Source organism: Periplaneta americana, chromosome 13 (genome assembly GCF_040183065.1).
Source record: "Periplaneta americana isolate PAMFEO1 chromosome 13, P.americana_PAMFEO1_priV1, whole genome shotgun sequence".
NCBI classification, from domain to species: Eukaryota; Metazoa; Arthropoda; class Insecta; order Blattodea; family Blattidae; genus Periplaneta; species Periplaneta americana.
In genome coordinates this window covers 63,683,417-63,707,992 of record NC_091129.1, presented here as the reverse complement: position 1 = coordinate 63,707,992, position 24,576 = coordinate 63,683,417, and the positions used below count along the sequence as shown (strand labels likewise).

At 34.9% G+C, this 24,576-nt stretch overlaps 1 protein-coding gene across 1 annotated transcript in view; it reads right to left on the bottom strand.

The window, feature by feature from the left end:
- Positions 1 to 6,464: 6,464 nt before the first annotated feature.
- The window catches only part of hyx (cell division cycle 73 hyrax), a 44,780-nt gene continuing 26,668 nt past the window's right edge, over positions 6,465 to 24,576 (bottom strand). Inside the window, exons 8-11 of the mRNA XM_069843391.1 lie at positions 22,649 to 22,878; positions 14,196 to 14,337; positions 7,549 to 7,645; positions 6,465 to 7,106 (exon numbers count right to left, since the gene is read on the bottom strand). Of these exons, the coding sequence (XP_069699492.1) occupies positions 7,609 to 7,645; positions 14,196 to 14,337; positions 22,649 to 22,878 (409 nt within the window). The 3' untranslated portion in view covers positions 6,465 to 7,106; positions 7,549 to 7,608. The remainder of the gene's footprint in view (positions 7,107 to 7,548; positions 7,646 to 14,195; positions 14,338 to 22,648; positions 22,879 to 24,576) is intronic.

Here is a 24,576-nt window from a genome sequence, read left to right as displayed (position 1 = left end):
AAACATGATGCAATTCTAAGTAGGCTGTTGTCACATATTAAGAAAATAGTATAAACTATATAAGTTGACAAATTACTGACAATTTTTATCAGTTCTCTTTTGAAGATTATTAAAATATATGGTTATGCATCTATATGTCTGGACTGCAGATGAGGGTTAGCTCCGTTGTTATATTGTAGGTAGACATTAACTGTGCATTATAAAGTATCTGAAACACAAATGTTTAATGTGTTTTAGTATGCTGAAGGCAGAACAGAAATTATTTAAATGTGGCAGAACTACAAAATAATGATGAAGATGTTAATACGTCCTTCGTCCACCACTTCAATATTACAACTGAGCTGTACATGAGTTTGAATGGCATACAGAAAAGTTACCAGACTATTACTCGATTATCTATGAAAAGTTAGTCCACATGTATGTTCTATAGGGGGTTTGCAAGGTTTGGGTAACTATTCATTAATTAATTTTATATTATTGTTGTGGTATTTGGCAATAAAGAATTCCTCAGATGTGGTGATATGTGTGTTGTTACTAACAATTTTAAGAATTTTCATAGCATTCATAATTCATTGTTTTTTAATTTGATAAGTGTGTAGACGGCCTATTAAATTAATTGTTTTAATGTAGTACAAGTGACTTATCTGAAAATAACAATGTCTATCAAATTATCATCATTTTAGTCCTGGCCTCCCAGTATTTGCCAGACTCGAAATGCATAGAACCAGACAGTGTATTAAGTGGTCTCTATCCATGTCTTCATGGAGATCACAGAGCTTGCAGGTAATTAGGTGTATGAAGAATCCCAAAACAACACAGATGTTTGGCGAGAATACCACATAAGGTGGAATATTGCAACAGTTTCTCTTCTCGACTAGTTGGGTACTATGAATAGAAATCTTCTAGGATTTATCTGTATTTTTTAATTCCAACTCTCTAAGATATTGTTCCTTCAGCTTTTTTTTAACTTCGAGGAATGATGAGATATTTCTGTTCTGTGACATCTAGTGAACATAGTGGCCTTTTTTGATAATATATCAGTCTGTTCATTTCCGAAAATCTGACAATGCCCAGGGATCCGTTGCATTATGACTTTCTTCTTAGACATTTTAAGTTTGCTCAAGGTCTTTCAACAGTCATAGATTTGTACTGATGTAGGAGCTTCTATTGAACCAATATAGCTTCTATGGCGAATTTTGAATCACTTAGGATGGCAACCTTGGAAAACTATTCTCCTGAAATAATTAACATTTCCAAAATTACGTTTGCTACTCAAAATAGAAGGAGCTGTCTCAATCTTAAAATGTTTTCTTATTAACAGAAAGCAATACACTTTTCAATGCAGAGTAGTAATTTGTCTCCTTTCTCTATCATGTAGTCCAATAACAAACAGAAACAACACACAGCAAATAGAAGTATAAATAAGATCTAGTAAGATCTAGTAAATAGTCATATTCAGGCAATTAGTGGCATTTAAACAAACCATGGAAAAAAAAACTCAAAAGAAGAATAGCCCTAGCATGGAAATCCATCTGGTTCATGAAGTTCATACTGCTGGACAAAACTTTAAACTGTACACTATGCTTCAGCACTTTAGAAACCTGTATATACCCAACACTGCTGTATGGATGTCAGACATGGAGCTTGACAAAAGCACAAAAGAAGCAGCTACAAATCTGTCAAAGGAAGATGGAGAGGAAAATTCTGGGAATAACACTTAAAGACAGAGTCCCAAACGCACAGATAAGAGAGATGGTGAAAACAGCGTATCACAATGTGCAACTACCCTGAAGTGGAAATGGGGAAGCCAGGTAACAAGACTACAGCAAGGAAGATAGGCACATGTCGCAACCTTGTGGGACCCCGGAGGGGAAGAAGAAGTGAAGACCTAGGACCAGATGGACAGACCTCTTCAAGAAAGTCATAGGAATACACTGGACCACAACAGCGAGGGACCGGCAGACTTGGAGAGCACTACAAGAGCAGACGCTAACTAATTAGTCACAATCTCTGCCCACATCAAACAGCGCAAGTGAAAAAAAAAAAATACGAATCAGTTTGTATCCGATGGGCCAGTGGTAGTAGGACAGGATCAAAGTGGAGTGCCAAAGTGTATGACTAGAATTACAGTGAAATGAAGTGGACAAAGTCTAGTGACAAAGTGTATGACTAGAATTATAGTGAAGACGAAATGAACAAAGCAAAATGACTCAAGCACAACTATTAAAAGAGACAAAACTCGTATGAAATAGCTCCCCATATGAGTTCTAGAAATTGAAGCTACCCCCATTCAGGAGGCCATAGCCCTTAATGGGACACGTTTGGCTCCATTCATTCATTCAAATAGTCATACTCATTAACACATTTTAGATACATTGACATAAACAAGAAATGGTGAATAAATTTTGCCTAATGTCTTCTGAGACAGGGTTCTATTATGTGCCAGACGTTATTCATTGTCAAAATTCCATATTGTATAAGCAAAAAAGCAGTCAAATTTTGCCAAGAGACTTCTATCAGGGACAGAGTTCTATTATGTGCCATAAATTTATGGCACAGGCCTCCCAGCTTTACTTCCCTCCCAGAGGAATCCTTGCTATGGATTTTATAACAATTAAAATCTATTACACTTGGCCAGGTTTGAATCTGCAAACCTCACATCCAACAGCAACTCCTGTGGTAACTGAGTGATCAGATCTTTGGCCTGTCATGTAGGGGGTCTGCATTCAAGTCCATGTCTGGCCTGTTGCTGTTATGGCTAGAGCAAGGATTTATATGTATTCAATATGCTCTATAAAATCTTAAAATATGCACTATAATACGCAACATAAATTTCGAAAAATAACACTTATATTACGTAAGTATTAAATTTCTATTTTTTTTTTTTTTTTTACTCACATTAAAGCTGAGAATTGCAGGAAACGAACGTCATCTTCATATTTTTCATAGTGAAGCTCCTACACCTATCAGGAAACAGATTTTTGTACGTTGAGAATGACCTCTCCACATCACAAGAAGTCAAAAGATGCATGGGATAAACTCCATATTTCTTCTTGTGTCAACTTCTCTTAACTGCTGCCTCACCACATAAAAATTGTACTATCTTACAAACAGAATTGTATCAAGAATTGTTTTGCAAGCACTGACTGAAGTTTTTCAGAAACGTTTTCTGCATTTTCGTATGTTTCAGGGCTCAAAGCATCAATAATATTTTAAATTAAGGACAAGGGTTCTTGCAGAGGAAAACACTTTGCTTCGATTTTTGTTATTGTTTCAGACAGACTGACTCACGTGGTACTAAAACAAATGAGCTAAGCATAATGCCACATTTCCAAATGGCATGAATCAATTCTTATTCAGAAGCTTAGGATAATTGCTGAATATGCCATTTTACTGGATTACAAAAGAAAATGTGCATAAGAAAATGTCCAGAATATGCAATTTTTGTATTAAAATAGAAAAATATGCATGCAATGTGAATAAATCTTAAATATACAATCATATGCAGTAAAAAATATCTGTTACGTAATTACTATTGTCATAATTGAAGAAAACCATGTTTCCACATGCTAAATTAGTTTGCATGCAATATGCATTTTGCATAATTATAAATTTGGACTCTGCTTATGACAGACAAGGTCGCAGTTAGGGGTATTACTCGAGGTTTTCCTGTTTTCCCATATTAGACATCAACATCATTCCAAGTAACATTGTATTTAGTAACCACTGAGGACGACAGAATAAAAATGACAGAATGATGAATAGACGTCATGAAAAAAATATATTTCCCATATTTCTCACAATACTTTCATAACACTACTGAAACTTAATGCCTTTAATTCACATTGTGAAAATAACGAACACAATTTTTCACCAACTGAAGGTAGTAAGAAATCTGCCAGTAGGGACAAATCAGTTGACATTCAATAGGCAAGATTTCCATAGCAAAAAATAAGCTGAAGGTAAGGAATCCATATCAATCAATTCGATGTTTTGTTCCCAAAAATAAAAATACATATCACATAAAAATACAAAATGTATTACACAGATTGAGATAAAATTACACAATTCTGATGACATAGGTGAGAAAGAGTGCAACTTTTTGTCTTACAATACTATTTTTAGTATAAATATTGATTTTTTAAAACTGTAAACATTTATTGATGTATCATGAATCTTAAAAATAAAAACAAAGTTTGAGGAAAAGATCAATATTCTAAGGGAAGATAAAGAAAGCTATCCATAAAACCTTCTTTTAATGTCATTATCTCATATACATTTTATACATAATGTTCACTGCCAAATAAACTATAGAATCATCTCGCCTTTTGGCCAGTTTCTCGAACAACATTTAAGTATTCATTAAAGATAATGAATCTCTAATATTATACAGGTTGCGCAGAAAGAATAGCCTGATTTGAGTTATGTAGCATAGAGGCATTGTCTGCACCTGTGTGGGGTAAGTATGTGGAATGAAGTGAGAAAAGGTCTGCCAGTTGCAGTTATGGCTGAATGAACTGCAGAGCACCGTTCTTTTGCTGTGGAAACTTACTTAACCCTTAAGCAGTCAGGCTTAACTACCCCATCCACTTAAGCCATTATCATCTCGAGTATGCAAATTCCGATTTCAAAAATGTTTACGGTTATTGTTGCCTTATCAATTCCAAGAAAGGTACTGAAAGTTTTAGAATTACAGGCTTACTGAATATATGAAGCGTGCATTTCCATAACATTGTAAGTGCCGAAACCGGGAGAATCTATTTTTTCACATATACCAGTTGTAGGTGCCCTGTTTGACAATATTACGGAAGGTTATAAAGAAAGTGCTGCTCCAAGTAATAAAGTAGTGCACTTTCAGGTTGTGCAAGTTACAACGTTGTATGTACTGTATAAAACTATTTTTGCTCTTACTGTAAACTTTACAAATTGGCACTTACAACACTCTGGAAATGCACGCTTCATATAGTTACGAGCTCTGTAATATCTGACTGGGGTGTTCACAACACCCCGTGCGACTACTTAAGGTTTAATAAATAACAAGTCTACCATTACAGGTAGAAGAATCTTTCATCGCCATTTCAGACTGAGACGTCACAATAAAGTTCTTGATCACCAAACAATCTAAAGTGGGTAAACGAATTTCATACCACTGCATCTAGCCGTAAGATGAAAGCCCAGGACATCCAAGATCACAATGGACTCCTGCGTGACTGGAGGAAGCCCATCAAGCACTCATCCAAAGTAATCTGTACAAAGTAATGGTGGTGGTGATTTATCCGGTGTCATATTCAAGAAACAGTAACTGTTGTCTCTAATGACTAAATGGCACACTTTTACCTATGTTTTCAGGATATATTCCAATAAATTGCAGTACTACTTACAATATGCTAGTCTGTTTACATTCTACTATTCTTTATGCGCAACTCTGTACAAGAGTTTCTCGAATGTTCAGTAGACCTAATGATTCCTTACATCACTCACTAACTTAACCTCTTGATGTTTGGGGGTATGGAATCCGTAACTCTTCTTACATGTGCAGAACTATCAAAAGAATGCAATGACCTTCAGTTTTCATTAATATAATAAAGTCTACTAGATATATTTGAAATATTTACATTACTAGACAGCGACTATGGTGATTATTGCAGTATAGCAATATTATAAGTCTTCAAACTAAGTTTACTGCCTTCAGATGAAGTATTTGATATTGTATATAACATTACTAGACCAAGATTGTACGGAAATGGACTTGAATTCTTTACAAAATAAAGCCAGAAAGAATTCCAGGAATGTTTTCGCCTGAATAAAGTTGCAGTGAGAGATTTTGTAACAAAAATACAAGATAGCTTGTCATGCATTATGCAAAAGAGTTATCCTTTGAAGAAACTAGCCAAGTACTAATGGTTTTTAGATTCTATGCAACTTTTATGATGTGAATAAGATTGTGTTAATGTCTAGATTACCGAATTAATATCATGCATCACTAGTTCTATCTATCTGAATCTAGTAGAACTAGATCCTCATTTGTTACATCTTTTATCAGTTAATAATTCATTAGTAAACTAACAAAAATTTCGAGAAACCGAGCACTTAAATTACGCAACTAGTAACTTTAAGGATTGCTAAATAATGAGTTATTATCTTGTCTTTCGAGAAACCAGCCACTGAAGATCGAAACATGGCTCGCATCTGTCTCACATGTCAAGATTTATCAATCATCATTACCATAAGAGGAGTCCTATTAAATATAACTGACGAGACATTTTGTATTATAATATCGTGTGATGCTTAAAACGTATTTTACAGTGAACATCTAATGATGTCTGCATAGATGAAGAGTTCATCATATAACGAGGATAGAGGGAATGAATTCATCTTACATTCAGATAAATTAATATGATACTTCTGAGAAATTACACCATTCTCAACTATTCACAATTCCCCACAAAATAAAAGAACAAGTCTTCTCAGAAATAATGTACAAATTTATAATTAAATTTGTAAACAAAAAAATTTACATCCACTTTAATAACTAGCTTTGCTTGAAAGTAAATTTCTGTGTCTACACATTTCAACAGCATATGATCACATGATTCCATTTTTATTACAATGCTTCAATACAAACTATGCAATAAACATGGTGGATGGCATTAAGCTAATTACTAATGATATGACATCTTCACCTGGGTGTCACGAAAATCTGTCACTGGGGTTAAATGACAGGAGATAATATTTACACAATATCGAAAGTCTCCTTTTTCTTATAAAGTAATACTATGAATATCGTAACTATTTCATTCTCTTTTCTGAGCAAAAGAACACATTTCTGTCACTTTAAAACAAACAACATAGTTCATATAAGTCTTTAGGTGAAACACTTTTCCAGTTATATCAATGGTTTATAGATATATGCTCACTTATCCAAGATATCTGTTGCATCCATCTTGAAGGTGTAGAGAACACAACAGGGCAAATTCATCCTTACATTTTAGGACACTGCTAAAAGAGCCCTGAATCTACTATCGCAGTTTGCATGATTTTTGTCAGCATCAACTTGTAATAATACTATTTTCAAATTGTCATAATGATCAGATGATTTCAGATCGCTGAAACAAACAAACACATTAAGCACATTATAAATTTCTTTTAATTGGTTATTTAATGATGCTATATAAACTGTGAGGTTATGTAGCATCGGTGGAATTGATGACAGAAAGACAGCATTTGGCAAGCTGGGTCCAAGGATTCACACTGGGATTACCTGACATTTGTCTTACAATAGAAAAAAAAACACAGAAAAGTCAACCAAGTAATAAAACAGAAAAGTCAATCAATAATAAACCTAAATGGGATTTGCACCCACACCCAAGCACTGTCTCAGAACTTAAGTCCAACTCACTACCATCACGTGCAGTGACGAAATGCATTATGAAATATCCATGGTAAGACTTATTAGCTTGTTGTCATTATGTTAATTTTAAATTACTGTATATGTATCACAATGAAATACATGTAACAAAAACGAATTTAAGTATGTTTTATACTTACAGTCCTGTTATATACATTTCACTTCCAGCAACTACTGGGCCCAGCAAAAAGTCACACTGTTTAAAACCGAAGGTGAGGTTTATTCTTGATCATATGTCTAAAACAAAAGAAAACATTTTACATGATGGGCAAAGTTACTCACATCTGTGGCAGTCCACAAACCATTGTGTTCTCTGGGTGGTGCTAAATGAGTAACTGCTATTGGTAGGGAATGGTATATTTTGCAGTATATTTTGCGACCATGAATCTGGCAATTTTTGAGAAAAATATTTCTCAACATCTAATTACAGTAAACATACATCCTTCAATCCTTTTATGCTGATTTGAAACCTGCGAAACTTCGCAAAATCAGTATCATGCCGCGAATTTCGCATGTTCTTGCGAAAAACACGTGATTTTTTAAGCAATTAACAAATCATGTGTATAATTTTCAATTTAAAAGATTTTTTAGAACTGTAGTTGTAGCATAGCCATACAATAGTATTGAATCCATTTTCGTTCAAATATCTGGTATGAAAACATTTCTGATGTCACATCTGGCTTTGGTTTGTCAGTATGTAGTGAGAATGGTACTGTAAGCACCATTAGCTGCTGAATGCTCCCTTTGTTCTTATGTGCCATGCGCAAATGCAAACTGTGAACACTTCTTCTCATCATACAATAATGTTTAGTTAGTTTGTTTGTTTGTCAACAGAAAATATCACTAGGGGATAAAAATATATATTATTTCATATCATCAATTCTGAAGATGGCTCCCGAGCCGAAACTAGTCACCTAAGGTATTTTTAAACTTAGTTCATTAAACCTAAGGTATTTTTAAACTTAGTTCATTAACACGTGAAAGTAAAAATATATTATATATATTTTTCCTTTAACGATACCAGTGTTAAAAGATGTGTAATCAAGATGTATATAGAAAATATCAATCTTTCTTCTGAAATGTACTTTGAAAACTAGGGTATTTATTGTGTTACTGAAAGTGTATTTTGAAAATACCGAAAAATTCAATTTAAAAAACAAATATATTATTACACATTAATAAATTATAATTTAAAAGCACCTATTTTCCCATCTGAAAATTCAACTTTCTGCACATCGAACTCAACAAAAAATTCCATTCTCTCTAATTATTGGTGATTACTGACTTCTCAATTATACTGGAAAGCCAGAAGCCACAGTTACAAACCAAGCAGCCTGCCATTATACAACATTATTTTACACAGGACTACTTCATAAAATCAAAGCTTCAAATTATTTGCAGACTTCTCGCATTCTTTGTTTTTTTATTATTATTATTATTATTATTATTATTATTATTGGGTTATTTTACGACGCTGTATGAACATCTAGGTTATTTAGCATCTGAATGAAATGAAGGTGACAATGCCGGTGAAATGAGTCCGGGGTCCAGCACCGAAAGTTACCCAGCATTTGCTCATATTGGGTTGAGGGAAACCCCCAGAAAAAACCTCAACCAGATAACTTGCCCTGACCGGGAATAGAACCTGGGCCACCTGGTTTCACGGCCAGACGCGCTGACTCCACAGGTGTGGACTGCACTCATTGTACAATTTATACTTTATATATGTCATGGTCCTTCCATGCTGTTTAAAGGTACGGTCACACATCGCTACTTTTGCAGTGCTGCAGTACAAAAAAACTGCGCAACTCTTGTACTGCGACGTGTGAACAATGGTGCAACCCGAAAAGTAGCGGCTGCCGAACCTGCTGCCTGCTACTTTTCCATGCTGCGCGCAGCTTTAAAGTAGCGACGTGTGAACAGGGTTCTCAGGGTTGCAGCCGCAGCATTTTTGATATCGGTTTTGTTGAAACTTTTGCTGCGGTTGCAACCAGTGTTGCCACCCAAATGTGCCAATGATACTTTTATTGTTTGGATATATTTTAATGTTAAATGTGATGAAAATAAATTATTTGTAACAGTTATTAAGTACACAACACAGTCTGAGCATAATTGCTGATGATATAATTTTTTTTTTTTAATTTTCCGTAGCGTAGTTCCAAACAGGAGGGTTGCCAACATTGATTACGTGAATATGCTGTTGGTTATCATTTAAGTATATAAGCATTTTTAAAAGCTTTATAGTAAAAATAATGTCAATTTCTGAATACTAGATACGACAGAAAAGCAAATAATAGATAAGGAAGCTTTCGCATGAGTTTCTTAATAATGCGAACATAATCCCAAAATGTATATTGAGAAGTCAACACGGAGATGGAAACCTGCAGCATGACTGCGGCTGCAAAAATAGCGCCTTGTGTGTGAACAGACTCGCAACCTCCAGTTGCAACTTTTGCAGCACTCGGGTTGCGCAGCACGAAAAGTAGCGCGCTACTTTTGGCTTACGTGTGAACACGACACGCAACTTTTGCAGCTGCAGTACAAAAGTTGCACAGCAAAAGTAGTGATGTGTGACCGTACCTTAATATGACAAGATATTTTTGGTTTTTGCACTGTGTTATGAACACATTTCAAAACTACATATAGGCTACATCAGAGAAGACAAGGTTGTTGAATCCATTAGTAGAAACTTTTCTGGACCAGTCCTGGAGAATAACTTTTAGTAAAGATTTACATTTCCTTTGTCATAAAATGAAACTGATACATAGCTTCGAAAACATTGGATGTTTGTTTCTACATCTGACATCATACAAAACCCAAAAATCTCGAATAAACTTTTGTTTTTATTGTAAATAATTTATGCTTCAATTACTTTACAAAAATATAATTATGAGAAAGGAAAGCATGATGCAATGAGTGAACATTTATTTCTACCTACATATTAATTCTTTTCTGCTTTATAACAGTTATCTGAGAAAAATGAATTAAAAACAGAAAATACAATAAATAATCATTTACAATTCTTCAAGAAATATAAATCTGACAATTGAAGGGCTAAGTGGATGAAGGGAATATGTGACATTTTTTAAATGTGGATTTTCTCAACAGATGATGGTGGTATGTGTCAAGCTAACTTATGAAACTTACCCCAGGTCTATGCTTAATGACAGATATTCTTAATGATTTGATAAGTTTCGGAAGTTCGCTTGACAAATACCACTACCATACATTGAGAAAACACATTTTAAAATAAATGTCACATTCCCCCTTCATCCATTTAACCCTGCAATTACTAAAAACACCTCTACATACTGATATTAACGAAAAAATAAATATTACATTAACATAAATTATCTACGCTAATGTAACAATATAATATAGCTTCTGAAACATCAAAAAAAAAAAAAAAAAAAAAAAAAAAAAAAAAAAAAAAAAAAAAACAGAACTAAATAAAAAGTTCACATTCAAAATTCAATAAGACTGCAACTTATGCAGACTAAACTGAGTTTCTTGTTTGTCACCAATGTAAAACAAAATTGCACTATACAATTTTCAGGAAAAAAATTCATTATACTATCTACGAAATACAGTAATCAACTGTGAGCAAAACTCAAAACTGAGGAGTAACAGTTTTGAAACATGAATGTATAGAAATTAAAAAGAGTCAAGTTGACAAAGAATCAAGGACTTTAAATCACGGTTCTAAAAATGGCAATAAAAACTCACTAATCAATTAATCGGTTATAATATGTGTTTTAAACATATTTTTCCTGACTAATGTTTCATGAACACATCAGCACTGCAGGCTTTATTAACCCAGGAGAGGTCACTATGTACACTATCATTCAGATGGTTGCAAATTCGACATTTTGCCAAGACTAGAACAGCATTGGATTTTTTCCTGTTATAACTTTTGAGAAGGATAAAGTTTTCTTAAGACTTCCAATCACGTCCAGAGATGGTATGACTAGTTGGGCGGGACTGCACATGTGTAGCAGTAGAGAGGGGATATGTGGGAATAATGCAGTGTAGTTTCAGTTTTGTGACAGCAGTAGTTATTGCACAGCGCTAGGAGAAAACTGCGAGATTCTTGCAGTTATCCTGTTTCTGCATGATCAGAAGCAATCTCCAGCAGAGATCCACAGTCAATTGTGCACTGTGCATGGACAAGACATTATGAGCGACAGTATGGTCAGATGATGGTGCAGGCAATTCACTGAAGGCCGAACCAATGTGGACGATGAAGACCGTAACGACCAACTGTCCCTGGTGACACCAGAACTGATGGAAAGTGTGCGGCAAGCAGTTTTGCAGAACCGGTGCTTCACAATTTCGGAACTCTCTGGTCAATTCCCCCATATGTCTTGCTCACTGCTGCACGAAATTGTCTCCCGATAGCTTGGTTTTCGGAAAGTGTGTGCAAGATGGGTGCCAAATCAGCTGACAGATGAACACAAAACGAAATGTCTGGCCGAGCATTGACATTCCTCCAGCAATACGCAGAGAAAGGTGATGAGTTTCTCGACAATGTTGTCACTGGGGATGAAACATGAGTGTCACATGCCACACCAGAAACAAAACAACAATTCATGTATTGGCGGCATAGTGGTTTACCTGTGAGGTCCAAATTCAAGCAGACAGTCTCTGTCAAAAAAATCACGTGCACTGTCTTCTGAGATCGACCTAGTGTCATGTGCGAGTTTTTACAGTGAAGGGAGACCATTACTGCTGAGCTGTATTGTCAGACACTGCGAAATCTGAGGAGAGCGATCCAGAACAAGTGGAATGCTGACAAGAAGCATTACGCTTTTGCACGACAATGCACGACCCCATACAGCCAATGCCACATGGAATTTGTTGTTTCAGTTTGATGAGAGATCTTCGACCATCCACCCTACAGCCCTGACCTTGCACCAAGTTACTTTCATCTCTTCTGTCTCATGAAGCGCTTTCTGGAGGGAAAATGTTCCTATAACGATGCAGAGGTACAGACAACAGTGACTTCATGGCTCCAGACACTGGTGGCAGACTCTATGACACGAGCATACAAATGCTGGTGCATTGGTATGATAAATGCCTCAATAATTGTGGTGAATATGTTAAGAAGTAGCCAGTGAATCTCTGTAAATAGTGCAATAAATATTTCTTAGTTACTGATGTTTTTGTTTTCTTTATCAGCCACTGGAACTTACTTCCTGTTGTTTTGTTCCTGGATGAACCTTGTATCTTTTTTTTTAGGGTATTTTACGATGCTTTATCAACAGCTTAGGTTATTTAGTGTCTGAATGAGATGAAGGTGATAATGCCGGTGAAATGAGTCCAGGGTCCACCTTGTATCACAATATATAGTTCCTTGGAAAAAAAAATGTGCATTCCTGCTGTAACACTTCCCATACCTAGTCATGTTCAACTGGCTTTTGTACTGCGAAATACATGCTTTTACTTTATTTTATGTCTGTGCTTCAGTGGCTGACCATGACAATATCTTTAAAAAATATTGAGTGCATGAAGTCAAATAACTTTACTGTCAAACGCCTGGCATTAGAAAACAACAACTTTATTTCAGGAAGGGGTAAGTTGTTCGACGAAATACCTGCATTCAAAGGATTGAACTTTTAAAAGGGAACTAATAAACCCGAATAGGATTAGAAATCCATTAACTTTAAGAGACATGACAGTAATTATTCCATCATAGCAGAGCTACTGGTCTGAGAAATATTTTCTCTATAGGGTACTGTGTATTGTTCGAAGAAACTTCTTCTAGCAGATAATAAACACTTAAATCAGCTAGAAAGAGGGACAAACTTGCAATCCCTTCCATTTTGATGTAACTATCATTTGAATTTGATACTTAGCAAACTGCTCATATGGCAACCAAATTCCAGATTAAGAGCCTTTATTATACACTGTATCCGGAACAAAATTTACCAATAAGAAAGTTTAATAACTCGCGTAATAATGGAGATAGGAAAATGAAATTTGCGGCAAATGAAAGACGGACATTTTAAGTTTTATGTGTGATGTTGGCAACATTTGATCATTGTTGTTGACATAGCTGTAATTAAAATGGCGTTCACAGTGCAACAAAAAGTTCAATGCTGCTATTGGCTTGCCAAATTCAAGTATCCGAAGATAGTGGAGAGAAGATTTAGACAACAGTGGCCTGAGAAGCAACCACCAGATAGGTACACAATAACAACTTGGCATAGAAAGCATACAAGATTCAATTGGTTCAAAAGTTGAAACCAAACGACTTGCCTGCACGATATGATTTCGCTAGTGACATGTTGTTGAAAATTGATATTGAAAATGGATATCTGCAGAAGGTCGTGTTTAGTGATGAGTCCACCTTCCACGTCTGTGGGATCGTCAACAGGCATAATTGGGGATACATAAAAGACATTGTGTACAAGACTGTAGTGGCAGATTTGGAGGATCTGCGTCGGAGAATTGTCGCTGCTTGTCCAACTGTCACTCCAGAGATATTACGAAACACATGGCAAGAACTTGAATATCGCCTGGACATCTGTCGTGCTACAAGAGGTGCACACATAGAAATTTATTAGTGGTCATTCGAAACTTTGGAAGTCCCTTTGTCAATTCCCGCAAACAGCATTTTCATCCATCAATTATTTGGTGAGTTATTAAACTTTCTTGTTGGTAAATTTTGTCCCGGACACCCTGTATACGGAAAAGGAAATTAGATACACCAACAGAATAAGCACTCACACTCCTGAAGTCAATTTTCTTCTGATAATAACAAATCTTATCAGTTCATTTTACTTACCTGTCTAGTTTCTCCCAGAACACCATCAATGCAGCACGATCCAAATGACGTTTGGTACGAGATAATTCAATAACATGCACGGCCCAACGGCCCACATTTGTATCCAGCTTCATCTCATCATACTTGATATGAAATGCACAGACTGAAAAAAGAAAACAATGCAAATAATTTAATACAATTACTTATCACCTTATGCGGGTTCCTAGATATACTGGTGTCACTGATTATAATAGTTAATGCTTTGACCAGATAGGGGATATCTGTAGCATATAGGTCATTCACCCCATTACAGTCATACAACAAAATATGAGATACAATTTGTGCATTAGGAAGTTTCTTTTGTCCAGTACATTGACTTTAAAATTAAGACATATATTTTAAAATGTAAAATACAGCTGCACAGAAAAAGCAATTTTAATCCATACACCTCTCCCTTTCGGAAGAAAGCAGAAAACAATGCTAATAAAACTTCTTTAGTGTGTGCATTTTAAATAATGATGGGCCAGTTCAAAAGGGAAACAACTAAAAATTTACAAGTTTTGAGAAAACTGGATTTTAAAGTTTCATGCTGCTGTGAAAAATCCAAGGTTCACTGAAACTACTCCAAATTCATATTAATATGATGTACCGAAGTACATATGATATTTCCGTGCAGGAATTCTGCATTACCAAATGGTGAAGAATGGGTAGAATGGAAAAAAATTCTCTGAGGCACTGGGACTCGAACCCGGGTTTTCAGCTCTATGTGCTAATTTTATCCACTAAGCCATACTGGATTCAAGTCCGATGTCGGATTGAATCATTCTCAATTTAAGTTCTACCTCTGTTCCCCTTTGGTGGCCTACCCTCAGGGGAACAGAGAGACAGAACTTAAACTGAGAAAGATTCAATCTGGCATGGAAACTCGAATCCGGTGTGGCTTAGTGGATAAAGCATCAGCACGGAGAGCTGAAAACCCAGTCCCGGTGCTGGAGAGAATTTTTCTCCATTCTACCAATTCTTCACCATTTCACCATACTCCAAAGTCTATATATATATATATATATAAGGTTCAAATTAGAGTGTGTTAATTAGATTTTTCACAGCAACATGAAGGTTGTATGATCTGTGGAATATAATAAATGAAACGAAAAAAAAAAAAATTAAATCCAATTTTCTTAAAATTTGTAAATTTTTAGTTGTTTCACCTTTTGAACTGGCCAGTCGATATAAAACGAACATTCTTGGATGTAAACAATAGCATTAATTTTTCCTAAACAACAGATAAAAGAAACACAATTACAGAAAATTAACATGTGCTATACACAGAAAATAAACCTTGAATTCAGAATTGATCAATGTTATCAACCACTCTGCTGTGAAAGTTTGCAGATACCTGCTTGAAATTCTGTACAAATAGATATCAAGAATCTGGATTCTGGTGCATAAGTACAAGTTGACAAGGTACTGCTAGCTAGCTGCACACAGTTATACACACTGAATCCTAGCAAACGTTCCCAGTGTTTCTGTCGGCCGATCCAGCATCTGATCCCCCCCAAGCTGCTGCTACTTGCATCTGTGAACTCATAGCACTTTGTACTTTGGTTTATTAATAAATTTGATGTTTCCAAAATGGACATCCCTGATCTCTGTTTTATGACTAACCACTAAAGTCATCGATTTAACTATTCTCATGAGTTTGTTTCTCCTTATCTGCATGGCTTGTGAATCCCTAATCTTTAGCTTATTTCATTACTTCTGATTGATTATTCTTCACACCTCAGTTTTTATTGAGTACACGCTGAGAGAGAGGCAATGAGGGAAAGTGAGAAAGAGATTACCACGTGAAAGCTACATGGTTAGTGAATCTCCATCCTCCGAAATTAGCTGTCAGCCTGCATTTGCCAGTTTGCAATACAGGCACGCAGTCAGTTAGCGAAACATAATTATACATCTTGATTACAAACTTTTAATACTATATCACTTTGGAAAACGTATAAGTGTCTTTCTCGTGTTAAATTTTACATTACCTCTGCACGCTATTATGTTGCGTTTTGCAACTATTCAGTGCATGAACATGTACTATCTGCGCACTTTTTCTTAAGCTCTCATTGAGAGGGGTTGCGGGGAGTGGAGAAGTTCACATCTTCCTGACTTACTGAGTACTGCCAACATGAGAAAATGAAGGAAATATACTGTACATGAAATTTATGTGAGAGATGATTCCTAACACATTTGATAAGCTCTTATTCATTTCAAATTGCTTAATAAATTTAAACATTTATATATTAATATATAACCACATAAACAATAATATTGATTTTAGTATTTAATTATCATTATATTTAATTACCTTACAAAACTCAGTCACTGTTGTCCAACTGTGTGTCTTCAGATGAATCATCTTCATCGCTCGTATCTGCAGAAGTAGTACTGATGAGGACTTGATCAACTGCAATTTCTATTATTCCATTACGCCTCCAATATTATTCTTCCTGCTCTTGTACTTCCCTGCAGTAACCCTCCCAATCTTCAGCAATGACGGAATGAAATGCATCAATGGTATGTTGATACAAATTTGCAGCTGACATGTCCCCGGTAATGTTGTGTTCCTGGAATATTCTTTTTATTTTCGTCCATGTCAGCTCTATCCCATTTAAATCACAGTTATACGGTGGCAGACGGATTACTGTGTGACCTTTTGCTGTAGCCATTGTATCTACAGCATAAACTTTATGTGGCGGTTTGTTTGCTTGAATTAAGCTGTAAGGGGCATCTTTTCTCATGCCAGTGTCGCAAGCAATACCCCTCCTCTCTAACCACTGGACCACTGTCACTTTTGTGTCATACCTTGACAGTGTTTTCTCGACTTGTCTAAAATGGTATGGTGGATTATCCATGATTACCACAGATGCCGGAGGAAGATTAGGAAGCACACGTTCCTGGAACCATTTTTCGAAATTCATGGCATTCATTTGTGCATGGTAATCGCCTTGTGTAGATCTGGCCTGAAATATTAATTGTGCTTCCTCAATAAATCCTCTTCTGGACCCTAGACTTGCAATAATTCATCTTTTTGAGGAACTCCCCCAAGCAGTTATGCCCAACACATCTTTTTCATTCTGCCAGCATTTCCCACACGTTAAATTGTTATCTATCCATGATTCGTCCAGGTAAAACACTTGCCTGCCTTCTTCTCTAATGTGTTTCATCCGAACAAGGAAACGTGACCGCCAGTCAAGAATATCAGCTCGCTCTAAAAGTAAGACGTGTTTGTTTTGTACCCTCTTCCAGACAAAGCCCATAGTTTTCAAAACTTTTGGAAGAGAAGTTGGACTCCACCTCCAATTCATTTTTGCTCGAAGAACTGGAATGAGTTTTTTTAATGTGGGCACAACTTTCTGAAGGTATACAATTCTTCAATGGTGTCTCTTATAACCTGTTTATCGAAGTCATCTATTTCCATCTTTCCCCACATTCTCGTCCTAATTAAAAGGGTGGAAAATACTTTATGAAATAATATAATAATAATAATAATAATAATAATAATAATAATAATACTAAGTAATTATAACATGCTCTACAATAATTTATAATTGTGCTTAATGCTAGTCACTTTGCTGAGTATCAAACCCACTACTATATTTAGTAAATATTGTGATTAAGTATGGTGTTAACTTCTGTACAGTCAAAAAGTGACAAGGAATTTATGAAACCCTGGAAACTTACCTCTTTTTGCCGGGCGTTTTCAGAGACTCATCAGGATGAGACATGGCGAACTGCTTAATTTTCTTAATTGTGGATATGCTTTTTCCTGTATAAGCAGTGACTCGTTTTAATGACTGATTGAGAGGAAAGAGAACATTTTGTTGTCTTTCTTACTGTCACAGCACTCTGCTACTCTTGCAATTATCTTCCTACTTTTGCTATGAATAATAGCACAACTTTTCCGAGGTGGAGTTCGAAGAGGTGTTCTAGGTGGTTCCTGTGATGGGCCTGGGATTGCTTCTTCATTCATTTTGAATTATAAATCAAAAAGAATTAAATATTGTTCCAGTAATTAACCCAAAGCCATAACAACGCAACAGTACAATCGTAATAACACAAAGAAGACGATCCAAATGCTACCAGCACTCTCACGGCAATAAACGGAATCATACCCAGCCGACAAACTCAAAAGTTTCTGCGTGAAGGTTGCCAGTACCAGCTACGAAGTTCACTGAAATCTGCCGATCTGGCACATGGGAGGCGAGAGCTTAAGAAAAAGTGCGCAGATAGTACACATTTTGAAAATGAATATATGGAAAAAGAAATAGTGTAGCAGAACAAAACTATAGATGTAAATATTCTGGTTGCACAGTTCCATGCAGAAAAACAACACTAAATTTAGTGAATAGGTTTAATGAAACAGGTTCTGTGAATGATGTGATTTGAATTAAGTATCACACAAGATGGATAACAATTCCAGCAGCTACTGTGTGAAGAGTGAGTGCCAAATGTTATTACTAAAGCCCGGATGTTTAGGCATTTATTTTGGTTAAAATAGGCAGGCATATAGGGTGGTTGCACCAATGAATGACCAGATCTAGTAAAAAATCTGTTTAAAACAGGAGTCAGGGCTGCAAAAACCAATCTGAAACTCCTAATTACAGAAGATCAATTATGTTTTGAAATATTCTTTCTCAGTGGTCACTCAGAATCACGTAACTGTGTATAAAATATGACAGTTTTCTTCAGGTGTGCATCAAATGTGCAATTCTGCTGCACTCCTAATAAGGTAAGACTAATGACAACGATTCATATAGCAGACTTTTAATACAGTTACTTGTTATTTTTCGTACATATTAAGCAAGGAATTAATTATATAGGTATTTAAATAATGATTTCAGCAAAAAAAGTTAATTCTAACATCAAAGCTGCATAAATAACGTGGGTGGTCATTCACTGGATCTGAATAATGGATCTTCCCCAATGAATGACTATTTTGGTCATTTACTGGTGATATCGTCATATGCGTTATTTTTATTTCTGAGCACGAAATTCAAAATCTGTGACTGTTGTTTGATATGTATGTGGTAGTGAATAACCGAAAAACGAAGTTGTACCAGTAAATGACCATGGTCCAAAGTTGAGTGGTCATTCACTGGAGGCTAGAGACATTTACTAGCTCATATTCAAATGAATTTAAATTAACAATTGAAATCCTTTAAATTTATTTTTCTGCAAATCAGCCCAAAATGTGCATGAAGGAAATAAAAAGAAGAAAACATACAGATGTTTTCAATATAGCGAAGGAGATCTCTATGCAGCTGTAGAAGCAATATGTAGAAGTCAAATCAGTACCAATACGGCTAGCAAAGAATATAACAATTCCAAAAGCTACTTTAATAAATAAATTACATAGAAAAGTACCATTGGATCGAAAAATGGGTCCCACAGCTACATTAATGAAGGAAGACGAAAACTGGATTACTGCTGAAGCCAAAGTGGGGTTCCCTGCATCCCGACGAAGTTAAAGACTCAGTTCAGAAGGTTATGAAAGACATTAAACGAAATAACCCATTTAATGGTGGTCACCAAGGGCAAAAATAGCTGGAATTTTTTCTAAAAAGACATCCGTTTGTGACAACAAAGAATACAGAAGTTGTGTTCAGAGCTTTGGATATCATCCAGAGTAATCCTCTGGTTCCAAATAATAATAGATTTGTAAATATTCAGAGAAATGTTGCAATAGTAGAAGACACTCATGCCAATTTTTTGGTTCCTAATAATAGTGAATCTGTAGATTCTCATAGAAATGCTGCAATTAATTTTGAAGAAAGTTGTACTGGAAATAATGTGGAGAATGGATGTGTTAAAAACTAATAGGATTACTGGAAATGGAATCCAGAGTATTATTCCAAGTGATGACCTCGACAAAGAAGTATTATTAATGATATGATTGTTTTAGAACCATCTGAGATTGGAAGTGTTGAAAGTAATATGGAGATTGGAAATGGGGTCCAAAATATCAGTCCAAGCAATGATGTTGATGGAAGTTGTATTAACGAACTAAATGCTACAGGATCATCAAATAATGTGACACCAGAAACTGTCTGAAAAAGTAATTTGCATTGGCCAAAAATAGAAGGAAATAATGATAATGAAATAATATAAAAAGAACTCCTCCTGATGTTCCATTTGCTGTAACTTTTAAGGAGTGGAAAGAATATCATGATAAAAGAAAAATAAAAGAAGAGAAGTAAAATGTGAAGAAACAATGTACAGAAGATATATACGCAAAGAAAAAACGAGAAAATTACAAAGAAAAGAACTCTGAGACAAACAAAAAAGAAAAAATTATCTGACAGCGAAACAGAAATTGACTCAGGTGTAATATCACTTGTATCTGACACTGATTCAGGAAACACTGACTTTTTGAAAGTAATGTATAGGCCTAGTTCTTAACCTAGTGCTATCACTACATTAGAAGAAGTTATCTATCGCAGAAACTAGTACGTTATTGTGAAATATAAAGAAACATATTTTTCAAGGGTAGTGATGAAAACTGATAAAACAGAATCAGAAGTGAAAGTTGTGGAAAGATGTGGACTGAATACTTGGAAGTGGCCAAATGAAATTAACCAAATATAGTAGAAACATCGTAACATTGTCGCAAAAATTACTACGCTTACATTAGCATAAAATATATATTATTTATTCAGTGCTTGACATAAATTTCTAAATTAAAAGTAGACCTAATTGAACAGTTTAATTTTGATATAGGCAGCCTATCAAAAGCAATTATTTGGATACATTTTACTACATTATTCTTACAATGTAGCCTCTTGTGAGTAATTATAAAACAAATTTGTACCGGTAATGGAAAATCAAACCGGTAAAAAGGCTTAGTTATATATTTATATAAAATGTTCTTGAATATTAAACAATTTCTCAAGAAATTTATATTTTTATTCCAGTTCCTAAATTTAATATTATTTAACCGAAAACCATAATAGTAACCACATAATATGTACTATACAATGATATATCATTGCATAGAGCCCCAAAACACAGTCTGTTTCAATTATTCATCATTTGTCATTTGTGGTCATTCACTAGTGCTCATCTGGTCAACTACTAGAACAATATGGTCATTCGCTAGTGATTTTTAAATCATAAAAATATCATGCCATAACTTTAACCAATATGAGAGAAAAATTAAAATTCACTCATTAAATGAGTAGTGTGAATCTTCAGGAATCAGCGAAGCATATTACTTATGTCGAATGCCTAGTTTTATAAGTGGTTATATTCATATATTCTTATCAAGGTGCTTAATTGGTCATTTACTAGTGCACCTACCCTAGACGCTAAAAATAGTAAAAATGGGCAGTGAAATAGGCATTTATTAATCATGGAAACAAACAAAAAATAGACAAATGCTTAATAAACTATCCCATATGGTACTCACTTTCCTTGGTTACATATAATCATGAAAAATGAAGATGTTTAATATAAGTTCAGTCCCAAACTAATATATTATTCTACATGCTACAGTGAAAAGACTATATCTTTCTGTCTCTACTTTCTTTCAGAGAGTGGGAAAAACAGACTGTGTATTGTCTCAAAAAGAGGGGCGTGAGAAGGGATTAGAGACTTCAAAGCACGCGTGACTTGTGCGTGCAAGCGACAACAGTAACGGAACCTGGATACTTGCTTTTAATACTTCCCTCACCCCCATTCTTTTGCTGGTAAACTTCGATGTGACCTGAGCACAGAGGATTATACTGTTCAAACAGCTTTGTTAAGTGACATAAAAGATGGAATCGGTAAGGGAGAAAAGTTTATGACTTCTTGGAAACATACGTATTGCTGGAGAATAAGATTTTCAACAAATATTTGTGTGAGGTGAATATATATTTTTAATTTGTATAACCGTTCTTTTTTGTTTTTTGATCAAATTTATGTGTGGTATATTTTAAATGCATTAAAATATATAAAATGTATAATAATGACGTAAAAAGGCTAAAAAAAAAAAGGCATTTAATCTTAAAATAGGCAACAGGAGCTAAAATAGGCAAAAAATGCAAAATAAAACTTGTGCCTATTATCCCTAAATGTATGGAAACGTGTTTATCTCTAATAGGTCTTTCGTACATACACTCAGTTTAAAAAAAAGACATTCTACCTAACATTCAGGCTCTACTTATTACATAATATAGTGCATAAGTTTTATTCTGTAAAGCACCAGTTTGCCGATGCAAGCAGCAGCAAACAACTATGACTCATACATTTTTTTTCCGGTCAATTGTTGTGTTGTGATCTGATTAAAAGATTGATAAACACACATTTGATAAGACCACTATTTATTTACTGATAAACAGTATTTCAAATCAAAATGAGAACTATTTAGTTGCAGCAAGTGAAAATATTCTAAAAAAATTAACGAAAAACTTCATGTAGGCCTAAATTGTACTCAATACACAACTTACTCTTTGAAAAAATCTCAACTGGATTGCCATCCCAAGGCCAGCCTTTGAACTGCCATGCAGGACCCATTACAAACACTGCAACTACTCGGTCCCAGTCTGCATTTGTCAGTTTCTGTGGATTGTCCATCACTCTGTATGGTACTGTGAGAGCACCTTCCTTCCGACGCTGAAGAAGAATTTCATTATCTCGTTTTGCTCCTTGAATTTTCTTTTCTTCTGTGCTCACAAACCTGTAGAATACATAATAAACGTTCCTTCAACAATTGTTCCAGAATTTATACATATATATATATATATATATATATATATATATATATATGTTTATGAATTGACTATGTTGTGTTCTCCACCTTGTGGCAGTAGTACTTTGTTGAACACACAAGACAAGTCTGTAAATTCCTCCAACATTTGAAGTTAAAATAAAGGAAAAAATGTTACTTTCAGTACGAAAGTCCAATTTAAAGTTTATAATAACAGAAGTTCAATCAATCAATCAATCAATCAATCAATCTTCTTCATGTATCCAGCTGTTTGCTGACAACATAAAGTCCACTATAATCCATTGTAGTCTATTCAGTTTTTGTTTTTCATGAGAAATGAGGGGCATTTCAATAAAAAAAAAAAGAAGAAAAATATGCATATTCACTGTACAATCTATACTGAAAACTCAATCTTAGAGAAGTCTCTCAACATATCCAAGGTATGATTATTATTTTTCACTATTACAATCCATCACAACATATCAAATAAAACAGGAAAACTGTTCGTTTTCCTTTAACCAGTGTTGTGTTCTTTGTTCGTTTGGATCAAAATTAAAATTATGCAATAGATTTTGTTTCAGAAAGCAATTTCTCCATCTAGGTGGATCAAACTGCAATTTCTCCACCATATTTTTCAAATTTTTTCTGGCGCTAGTAAATTTTTTATGTCACTAATTTGCTATATAAATTTCCATAATCCATAAGTTATTTTATTTTTTCCTTGTGTAGCTTCAAGTTATTAAAAAAAAACAGTTTCCTGAAAAAAATGTTTCAGTGGAGAAAACGTGTTTGAATCAATGCACCTCATTTGATTCCTCTGATTGAGATTCTTGCTGGTATATACATCTATTACCAGGCAGTACAACTCACTTGACAATATATGTCAGAGGAAGAACAATAGTTTGTAATCATCTGAAGTCTGATTAGTATAATTAGTCAGCGATGTATGCAATGGAGGAGGAAAGGAACTGGCCACCCTACCCCATTATCTCCAGGCTTAGTTGCCTCATCAGTGATGCCTTATTGGTGTCACATGTGAGGTTCCAATCTGTCTTCAGACAGTGACTAAACAACAATATATTTGAATGATTGTCAAACAAAATTCTGAAATCATCCATTGTATCATCCACCTACAGTTTCTAGTTTTGAACTCTGATAACTTCAGAGAACAATTCCCGATAGTGTTTTGTAGTAAGCATGAAGGTTTTTCAGAATGAAAATTTCCTGGGTCTGATAAATTAAAAAAAGAAAATGTATTTACATATGAGAATTTGTCAGTTAATGTTACATCTTTAACCTTCTTTTCCATATATCCACCCTCAATGTTCAGACATTTGACATACCACTGCAACAACTTTTCAAAACAAATACAAGAAAATAAGGTTTCTAGATATACAATATACTCCTTCTTTAATCACTTCAGTGCTGTGAAAATGGCGACTTCCCAAGCACTTCTCCTATGCAGGTAAGAGGTGAATCTTGCTGGGGGCAAAACTGTGGCTGTACAATGGATGAACAAGAGCAGACAAAGTTTGAAATTTTGGCATGTCACCTGGTGTTAAATTACTTTTATACATTTTCACAAGCCTACACAGAATTTCACGTACCAATAAAACACACTCCTCTTCACAGAACATAACTGTCCTTATCTATTTATTACACATCCCT